The sequence below is a fragment of the Portunus trituberculatus genome, chromosome 29 (assembly GCF_017591435.1).
Source record: "Portunus trituberculatus isolate SZX2019 chromosome 29, ASM1759143v1, whole genome shotgun sequence".
Taxonomy (NCBI): Eukaryota; Metazoa; Arthropoda; class Malacostraca; order Decapoda; family Portunidae; genus Portunus; species Portunus trituberculatus.
Window position 1 is genome coordinate 6,548,358 of NC_059283.1, and position 10,475 is coordinate 6,558,832.

General features: G+C 40.2%; 1 protein-coding gene across 3 annotated transcripts; it reads right to left on the reverse strand.

Moving 5' to 3' along the window:
* Positions 1-1,676: 1,676 nt before the first annotated feature.
* Positions 1,677-9,808, reverse strand: LOC123510571 (solute carrier family 25 member 46-like). Of its 3 annotated transcripts, XM_045265848.1 has the most exons (11): positions 9,714-9,808; positions 8,842-9,143; positions 8,530-8,633; positions 7,452-7,630; positions 7,042-7,244; positions 6,457-6,593; positions 6,054-6,172; positions 5,611-5,752; positions 5,100-5,219; positions 4,408-4,456; positions 2,791-2,926 (listed from the first exon to the last, which is right to left on the reverse strand). In XM_045265848.1, the coding sequence occupies exons 2-10, from the start codon at positions 9,071-9,073 to the stop codon at positions 4,418-4,420; spliced, it is 1,275 nt and encodes a 424-aa protein (XP_045121783.1). In that variant the 5' UTR covers positions 9,074-9,143; positions 9,714-9,808; the 3' UTR covers positions 2,791-2,926; positions 4,408-4,417. The 3 variants fall into 3 exon arrangements, with proteins under 3 accessions (XP_045121780.1, XP_045121782.1, XP_045121783.1); XM_045265845.1 differs by lacking the exon at positions 4,408-4,456 and having other exon boundaries at positions 1,677-2,926; XM_045265847.1 differs by lacking the exon at positions 4,408-4,456 and having other exon boundaries at positions 1,677-2,926; positions 9,677-9,761.
* Between the last annotated feature and the right edge of the window lie 667 nt (positions 9,809-10,475).

Sequence of the window (10,475 nt, forward strand, 5' to 3'; positions counted from 1 at the left end):
TGGCACAGGTACACACACACACTGACACACACCATATTCTTCCCCTGCCTCATGATTCTCTCTCTCTCTCTCTCTCTCTCCACTTCCTCTAACCTCCCCTTTCTTATCTGTTATCTTTCTTTACCTGATTAAGCTCTCTCTCTCTCTCTCTCTCTCTCTCTCTCTCTCTCTCTCTCTCTCTTTCTTTAAGCTCCTCTCTCTCTCTCTCTCTCTCTCTCTCTCTCAAGCAAAAATCGTTGGAAGGGGGCTTATGATATTAATTTAATATTTGGAGCTGACGATAAAGTTAAAAAAAAAGAAAGAAAAAGAATGTGAAAAGGAAGGGATTATATTATGATAGACCAACATCAGCAACAAAATCAAATAACGTTATAGCAGAGCGAAGAAAAATAAGATTGATTGATACGAGTATGTAAAATTTTGTATCATGCCAAGGAACTTTATTATGTGGCATCAAGTCTTTCGTTCATTGTCAAGAGTCTCAGGAAAATAGAAAAATAAATAAATAAATAAATAAATAACCCTCTCCGAACACGAACGCTCCTTAATTAATTCCTCTGAGTTTTTAATCCTTAACTAATAAGTCGATTCGGGAGTTATACTTAGCCTTAGCTCGTGTTTGAATATATCGAGCGAGGGGGGAAAAAGATGCTGAGCTCTGATTCTATTATCGGAAACACGAAGAGTGAATATAATGCTGTTGTTGCTTTTGTTTTGTTCAGTCTCGTGATGGTATGAAATAATCTGCTATCTGCATCCTCCTTCTCCTGACTACAGTTTCTTAGAATTTGCTTATCATTTCCTTAGTATTTTCTTTTCAGTGTTTCACTGTTTGATCTGCTGCAGTCTCTGACGAGACAGCCAGACGTTACCCTACGGAACGAGCTCAGAGCTCATTATTTCCGATCTTCGGATAGGCCTGAGATCAGGCACACACCACACACCGGGACAACAAGGTCACAACTTCTCGATTTACATCCCGTACCTACTCACTGCTAGGTGAACAGGGGCTACACGTGAAAGGAGACACACCCAAATATCTCCACCCGGCCGGGGAATCGAACCCCGGTCCTCTGGCTTGTGAAGCCAGCGCTCTAACCACTGGAGTAAGGAAAGTGCTGGTGCCATACTTACAGGTGTGTGTGAACAGGCGCTCACACGTACACACACACACCACTTTCCTTGCTCCAGGAACTTCCATCAATAAGAAATAGAGTGGAGTGTTTATTAATGTTTTTACTTGACAGGGCTGGAAACGACCATATGCACGCGCGCGCGCACACACCTGACCAGCAGACGACAGTGGTGAATAACACACATACACACACCTGACCAACAGACGACCGTGGTGAATAACACACACACACACACCTGACCAGCAGACGACCGTGGTGAATAACACACACACACACACACACATTACGTATCAAGCTTTGTATAATGTATTGGTGGTGAAAAATTTATATCTATGTGAAGACTTAAATTTCTGAAACATTTAAAACTAATCTTTGTTTCTATACCAAACTAATAATCTTGCAGAAATACTCGAGAATATATGATAGAGAGAATGGAGTAGGCCTACCTAGTTCCTTTGCTCCATCAGCTAAGTTGGGTAGTCTATTTTTATGTATTTTTGGTGTCTATAGTTAAGACTGTGGTTAAAGCAAAGTCTTATATCAGAATTATTATTTTATCTTACACTTCATTTCTGTTCATGATAGGTACCATATAAGTTCCCCATTTCAGAAAAAATAATTTACAAATCAAAAGAAAATAGTTTTGTATTCATACTCTACATACAATACTTCTGGAGATGCATATAGAGTACTTGCAGTACCTGGAAATATGATTGAATGCTTTAGTTCATCTTCAAAGAAAATATTTTCAGGCTTAAGACATGTTCATCTAAAAAAAAGGATAGAAAAGAAAATAGGTAATACTTGTGAAAATATAAAGGTGTGTGTGAAGAATATTGTCACAAAATATAATAAAACTACACACATTAATTTTTCTTTTAGCTCAGCAACAATCTTTGAATATATATTTGTGTAGACAAATTTGGAGTCTTACAATTCTTTCTATCCTAGATAAACTTTTATCAGGAGATGTATCATCAACAAGTAACATTTTTCCTCTCAAGAATATCAACAATCTACTATTTACTGTAACCTTTAACATTTGGGAATTGAGTTAAGGTGCCACAATAGTCTAGTTGTGGCTCCAGTAGTGCCACCTTTCCCAATGATGAACTGTAATGAGCCAGGATCAAACTTGCAACCTTGTGGCCCTAAATCAAGCACTGTGTCACATAGCCATCCCACACCACACACATTACATGCTCACAATAATTACAAGAGCTCTCATCACCAAAAAAAAATTACTTAAAAATTAGGACCCTATCCATCTTTTTAATCAATCTCTATCTACACATAAGAACAAAATCCACTTCACAGAGGAACAATGAGGTGGCTAACCTTGGCAGTAATATTGGGAGACACATTTTCAACACCTCAGAAAGTCAAGTTGTTGTAACCTTTCAAGCATACTGTTCTTTTATGTCTCTGCATTAGCACTTAGGAATCTCATTTCATTTCTCTAAATGTCTTGACATCACCAGCAGAGTAAGGAGATAAACCAGAAAAAATATAAAGATTAAAATGAATATGTTCACTATTTTGCTTTTCAACTAAGACACTCATCAATCGTCCAAAGTCAGACTGCTTTTGTGCTTCTCCAGCTCTGCCCGCAAGTCAACATCCTGCCTACGTCCTGGTGAGGCATAGGCGAGAGGTCTTTTGCTGCCAGGGGAGCCTCCATATGGGGGTCGGGAAGGGTGCATGGGTGAAGAGTGGAGGCTGGCGACCCCGGGATGCACGGAGGAGATGGGGGTGTACGGGGCGCTGGGAGCCAAGGGTGTGACAGGGTCCTGGGTGGGAGTGAATAAGATGTCAGCACCTGAAAGTGGTGTCAGCAGCAACTCATACAAGGCTACTGAATATGGAGTTTTTTGTACCTTCTCTTTTTCCCTTTCCCTTCTGCTCCCTCTCATTGTTCCATATCTTCACATACCATGCAATGTAGAATGCCCAACACTGAGAGGGAGGAACAAGGGGAAGCAGAAGATGTACTCAGCCAGATATACACTAATTAAGCCAATGACTTTGCAGTTTACATTCTCTCTCTCTCTCTCTCTCTGTCTCGCTCTCGTCATTTCTTCCTGTTCCTTGTCTGTGCGCTCTCTCTCTCTCTCTCTCTCTCTCTCTCTCTCTCTCTCTCTCTCTCTCTCTCTCTCGCTCTTGTCATTTCTTCCTGTTCCTTGTCTGTGCTCTCTCTCTCTCTCTCTCTCTCATCATTTCTTCCTGTTCCTTGTCTGTGCTCTCTCTCTCTCTCTCGCTCTTGTCATTTCTTCCTGTTCCTTGTCTGTGCTCTCTCTCTCTCTCTCTCTCTCATCATTTCTTCCTGTTCCTTGTCTGTGCTCTCTCTCTCTCTCTCTCGCTCTCGTCATTTCTTCCTGTTCCTTGTCTGTGCTCTCTCTCTCTCTCTCTCTCTCTCTCTCTCTCTCTCTCTCTCTCTCTCTCTCTCTCTCTCTCTCTCTCTCTCTCTCTCTCTCTCTCTCTCTCTCTCTCTCTCTCTCTCTCTCTCTCTCTCTCTCTCTCGTCTGTAAAAGCAGCAAAAATAAGCAATTATTTAATTGACATCTATATGAGTAAATATGTTATTCATCAGTATTTCAATGAACTTTCACCACCATGAACATGCAAGCAAAGTATGATATGTATTTATGAAATGCAAATATTCATATGAACATTCACTTCTTCCACAGATACTGAGGTACTGACAGAAGCTCGGATAAAGGTAAAAGCTCTTAGCAAAGACAGAAGCAGCTTCCATCTGGTCAAAAACAGGTATGTTTAATGTAAGAAAGTAAGGAGAACTTTTATACTGTAATTTAAACATCTGCTTTAGACTTTCATATAATTTCTTCTCATACTCCTTAAACTACTACAGCAGAAACGATATGGGACTATAGGAGGACATGTTTAACTATGAAAAAGACTTCTTGCTGTAAAAATACTTCCATATAATGAGGCAGCAAAGTAAGCTACAAAACATAGGAAGTAATGTGGGCCATGAACTTAACGAGATACCTCAGACAAGATCTAAATGAAAAACACCAAAGTTAGAGCAACCAAAAAGTGAAAGCTATGGCAACTTTGAGATGTTGACCATATAATGAATATAGCATCTATCAAAAACACATTTATGTGCCTTGAAAACTTGTCATGAAATATATAGTGAGAAAAGAGCAGTGTATTAAAAAAGAGTGCCAAGAAGCCAACACCAAACAGGAGTCAACCCGAAGGTAAGAGAAATGCAGTGTTGTGCAGAGTGACGGCTGTTATTTACCTACTGCCCTCTACTGTCCTTGCTCCGCAGGCAGGGGCATGTGCTCTTCCTGAGAGTGAGATCAGCATTATGACAGGGACACCACTCACACCATTAAGAGTTAGTCTGTGCTGCTCCTAAGAGTGTGAGATGCTACATTATGACAGAGCACATTACTTACAGCATTAGAGGGTTAGTGTGTGCTGTTCCTGAGTACATGTTGCTGTTTTCTGACATAACAACATAGTCTATATAATAAAGGGTTAGTCTTTTTAACTTCTCCACCTAAAGACATCACTCAGCATGGAAGATTTAATGTTGTTCCTAATGCCACACTTAAGTATAAGCTGCACCACAGAGTTAACTGAGAGCATGACACACACAGCATTACTAGTCTGTCTTCTGGAAGCAATACTGTAGCATCAGCAGCTTAAGTCACTGAAGTATGCTAAAGGCTATTTAATAGGTACATAAATGCATGTAATTATAAAAAAGAAACATTTTAACACTGCATCAATAGTATCTAAGACAGATTGAGACAAATAAATGACGATAGAAATTTATCTATAATTTAACACAAGTTGAGAGTGCTATGATATTACTGGCCAGGTAAAGATTATAACAAGACTTCTGGGCATTTATAATGAATGGTTGGATATGTTAACAAGGTTAGGAGTTTTTAGTAAAGTGTTGCAACAAGTTGAGTCACTAACCTGAACCTTGGGCTTGGGTTTGGGTGGCACCAGAGCTAGTGTCACTTCCTGAATGATGACTTGGGCAAACTTGAGAACAGCACCATACAGCGCGTACTGAATACACAGGGCACCGAATCCCTGCAGGAGCAAAATTGAATGTGTCAGAGTTATGGGAAGTGTATCACTTAGAGAACATCTATGCAGTGAAGAAGTGAGAAGGAAAGCAAGAATGGAATCCATTACAAAGATGATAAGATAAATTAAGGTTTGGTTATGTAGTAAGAAGAGCAGGAACTGATTGGAATAACCTGCAGAAATCTAGTTGAGAGAAGATTGAGAGGAAAGATAAACTAACACCTGTCTTCCTAAATAAGAAGAAAAAAAATTATGAAAACCAAAATAATACTTTTTAATATACGAGTATTAATAGAAAGAATGAAAAGCTTTCACAGGTAGTATGGGAAAAAATAAACCACAAAACAAGACAACACACAACACATAGAGTAACACAGATGAATAACATTGCCACCTTGAAGAGTCCGAGGATTCCCTCATCCTGCAGGGTAGTGTTGAGGCAGTCAAAGAATCCCTCATAGCGAGTGAGTATTGGCTTGACTTCATAACCCACATCAAGGCTGTCAATGATTGTGCGTGTCCCTTGCATGTGGAGTCTGTGGAGATACCATGCTTTAGAGATCCACAAGTATTTAAATGACTTACTGACTAGATTAACTATTTTACTGCAATAGAAAGTAACGTATGGAATCTTTATAAGCATCTACATGAAAAAATGGGCTAAAAGAATAGATTTTACAATTTCAAACCAGTACAATGATTTCAGGTGGTTGTGGTTTAAGAAAAGATGTTGGTGATTAATTAAAGATGAGTCAAACAGCAGTGAAAAGATTAAACTACTAGCAGTAAATAAAGAAAAAGAGAACTTACAAACATCTTTGGAACATAGAACCTTACCTATGAAGAATTGTCTCCAGAGGGTACAGGATCACGTCAGCTGCCATGTGGCCAACAAATGCAGACTGCAGGCGCACTGAGGCATCAAGGAACGACCCGTTCTCTTTGCTCACCGCTCCCTGTCAAGTGAAGGGTGAGTACACTGTGATGTTTCAAGCTTAAAGTTGTCTTTGTGCTTTTGTTTGGTAGTTAAATAAAGTTAAGCCATCTATGTTTGTGTCTTAAGTGTTCATAGTTGTTTGTTTATTGATAGATGGTTGCTTAAGATGAAAATAAAGATAAAAATGATTTCCTATTGAATGACTTTCTATTATTACTATTAAAATTATACAATTGACAACTAATGGTATGCATGTGTTTTCAGTTCCAGGTGTCATGCTGGTGGTGAAGAATAGTGATGCACCTGCTTGTGTTGGTCCTGGCGGTGGTAGTGCCTCAGCACCTGCGAGGTGAGTGTAGACACAGCATTGCCAATGATGTACTGAAGCACTCCGTGTGTCACTGTTGGCACGATGAGTAACCACACGGGCAGCATGCGGCCTGGGAGCGGAGGGGGGGAGTAGATTTCCATTACACACTTTTGCATGGTTAAAGTTGGTGGTGCAATGATGCTTATGGAGTGATACAGTCCCCAGATAGTTTTTTTTTTTTTTACCGTAAAGCCTATAGCGCCCGTAAGCACACTTGAAGAGTATTAGGAAGCGCTGTTAAGCTTCCGCCCATTAGTGGCGCAGGGAATTTTATTTATAGTGGTACCCATATTAGTGCCCATATCACCACCTAAGCTCATCTTGGGTGTAACCACCTAGAACCTGGGTATTATGGTGACATGTAGGTAACTTTAAACCACTCGACAAATGGCAAAGTGTTTTAAGGCTGTATGTGGTGGGATTCAAACCTACACGTAGACGTCTGCCCGATCCCACACTCACCACCTTATCCAGTGTGCCACCGCCTCCCTGCACAATTAAGGTTTCTTGCCACATACCTGTCTGTGGCTGAGTGAAGGAGAGGAGCCGTGTGAGTCCCTCCTTGAAGACATCTAACACCCCAGGCTTCTCACTTGCTATTTCACTCTGCACGGTCTCCACTAGACTGGCGCTGTAGAACGGGGTGATGAGGGCCAGGGCAGAGCACTTCAACAGAAGGTGTTGCCCTATGGTCTTGAGGGAACTGTGTGGTGAAATCTCCCTGCAAAGGAAAAAGTAATTATCATTAATTCAGTGTTAGAGTCATTATCATTATTACAACCAATAAGGGACAAATTTTGGAATGTGGTAAGAATTGTAAAGTGAAGATTGTAGAATTTGCATAGGATATCTCTTAACTTGATTTTATTGTGAACACAGACACATACACACAAACTAAATCTCAGCAAGTACATTCTCAGTGGCTTACTTTGGCCAAGGAGTAAATTTAGACAGGCAGTCCTCCACACCAAGTGTCATGCCTCTCACAGTGAGAACTGAGCCCAGGCCTTTCCAGAATGCTGAGAAACCCTGGAAGCTCTGGATGTGGATGAGGGCAGGCACAAGGGTGATGGGTAGGATGTGGTAGCGGTAACTGTTGATGTCCACCTGCAAAGAACGTGTTCATTTTCATTAACAATCATTTCTCATAATTGAACCCTCATTAAACAAAACAAATTAGGGAAATGGCAAAAAATGACTCTTGGTAAAGAGCAGTAAAGGAGGATGGCATACCTGTCATTCTTAAACTGAAGGTTATGCCCTGAAAATTTATAATGACTAAAATCTTCATTCAATTTTAAATTCTAGATGATGGAAAAAAAATGTTTTATGGAGGTTTACAATATTCTTATCGGTGTATCAAATGGACAAGGGAGGAGGTGGCATAGTGGATAAGATGGTGAGCGTAGGATCAGGCAGACATTCACACATAGGTTCGAATCCCACCACGTACAGCCATGAAAACTGTACCATTTGTCGAGTGGTTTAAAGTTACCTACATGTCACCATGACATCCAAGTTCTAGGTGATTACACCAAAGATGCATTTGGGTGGTGAAATGGGCCCTAATAGGGGTACCATTATATATAAAACTGCCTGTACCACTAATGGGTGGAAGCTTAACAGCACTTCCTATACATACTCTTCAAGTATACCTACAAGTGCTATACCGGTAGGTTGTAAAAAAAAAAAAAAAAAAAAAGACAGCCAAATCTTCATATGCTGCAGTACAGGTAAGGGTAGCTGACTGTCAATAATTCACGGATAAGGGACAGCTTGGCTGCACATTCTGCACTCATGGCGTAAGTTTTGTGGTGCAACATTTCCTGTGTATTGTGAGAGGCAACTAGAAGCAATGCAGTGAGAGAGCTGGGGTACTCTGATCCTTTGCCACAATGAATTACATTTAAACATACATGACAATTGAAAATATTGTAGAATTTTAATACTTGTATAAAAAAGACCCATAACAGGAAATACTTAGCATTGTTGTGGAAAACAGTTACCTGGCACTGCCTGCGCACTACAATGAATGGATGGCTGAGCAGGTTTTGAGCACAGAGACTGACGATGTTGATGGACAGTTCACCGTACTTTTCCATCTGGACATCTGCAAAAAATTCCAGAGTAGTGCTCACATTCTTAAAGTGTCTAGGATATCATATATGTAATCAAGTGGAAATTTCAAGTATAAAATGTAATACTGTGAGTATATCTAAAAGTAATATGTACCAAACCTTTGACATAAACAAGAGCTCCCAGACACAAATTAAGTCATTGACTATGGCAGCTCATAAGTAAACACCAATCACACTAACCCTGCATTTTCTGGATTTCAAGCTCATTAGTTCTAGGTGTCTGTGCCTTGGGGGGCGGGGGATTGGGGGACGCCTTGGCTGGGTTGAGTAGATTCTCGGGGAACTCTGTGGGTCGGCGGAAGTGTTCCATGGTGTCTGTGGGCTGCTCCTTGTCCTCGGCTGCCTTCTGCCAGAATGGGTTGTCCTTCTCCCTCAGTGTGGAGAAAAACTGATAGTCGTCCAAGCCGGCCATGACTCACGTCCCTCCTGTGGCTTGTCAGGTGGTCAGCACACCTCACATCCCAGGGCACTTCAGGGTACCTCTGCAGAGATTAGGTTAGTGAGTCTCTTGTGTTTGGGACTCATGAATGTGCTGCAATCTGTTACTTGAGATTATTGTCTTACCTATTTACTAGTCTGAGGTCCAAATTGTATATAATTAAATATTTTCATGAAGCTAATCTGAATTTTGGCCACGGGATATGTCTGTAAATACGACAAGCAGCAATATAGAGACTCGATACTTGTGGTGATGAATCTGAAGTAATCACCGGTATTCTAACATACTGACACCACACCTACTTAATTACTTTTCTCAACTACATTACTTATGACACAACAATTGCCTACTGACGTTCCCCACACTAGTTTTAACACCTAAACTGGTACATATGTTGTTAGATACTGTGTACATTATGTAATTCAAGTCAGTGCGAAGTTTCTGAATAAAAATCATCACTTGAGAGGCAACGCAGATCCTACTCCATATTCTAAGTATCGTTTACAGCCTACAACAATCGGTATATGTCAAACTACCATATTTCACAGTAACTAATGGTTGCACTAGTCTACCAACGCTATGGAACAGTAGATTAGAACAGTATTAGTGATACATTTGAGGAGATACTGCAGACGACGTTAGTAAACACCGTCAGCTGATGGAGTGCTGCTGCTGATGATGATGTTCGCGATCTTGATATTGCTGGCTACATAATACATCTCACATCACAGTAACAGTTCTTGTAGAAGATTAATATTAAACATACAGGCATTTTTAAATGTGCTTATGTTTTATCTATGCCAGATATATCTTTTTCTTATCAGTGCATTCTTTCTGCGGTATTTCTTCCATACTACGAGTATTCTTTGTAACGGGGCGTCTGGGTAATGTTTGGGCACAGTAGCGGCAGAAGTACCCATTGACCAGACATTTTATACATTTATATATATTTTCTGTTACGTGTGTTATACTTTATGTATTATGTCATTATCTTCATAACACACTCATCTATCCTTTTTGTAAACCTCAAATAGGGACGGTCAATGGTTTTCTAGACAATGAAGGACTTTCTACATTACATAACATGATGGAGATCTTGAAATATAGTAAAGTCTATCCTCATTTCTATATTAGTGCAGTTCCAGTTGGAGAAACAGTATGTAATCAAAGTAATACTGTGGTATCTGTGGCTGAGAAGTGCTATTGCGTCAGAATCCAATTCCAACGTGTTTACGTGACATGACGCGAGTGACTTCAAGTGTCATCAGCTCGTCTATTTACTGTTCTTGCAAGCATATTTATTGACTACAGAACGTAATGGTGAGTCAGTGTGTACTTGTGACTTCGGTGCTTCGTTTGTTCTATGCAAGAGGTT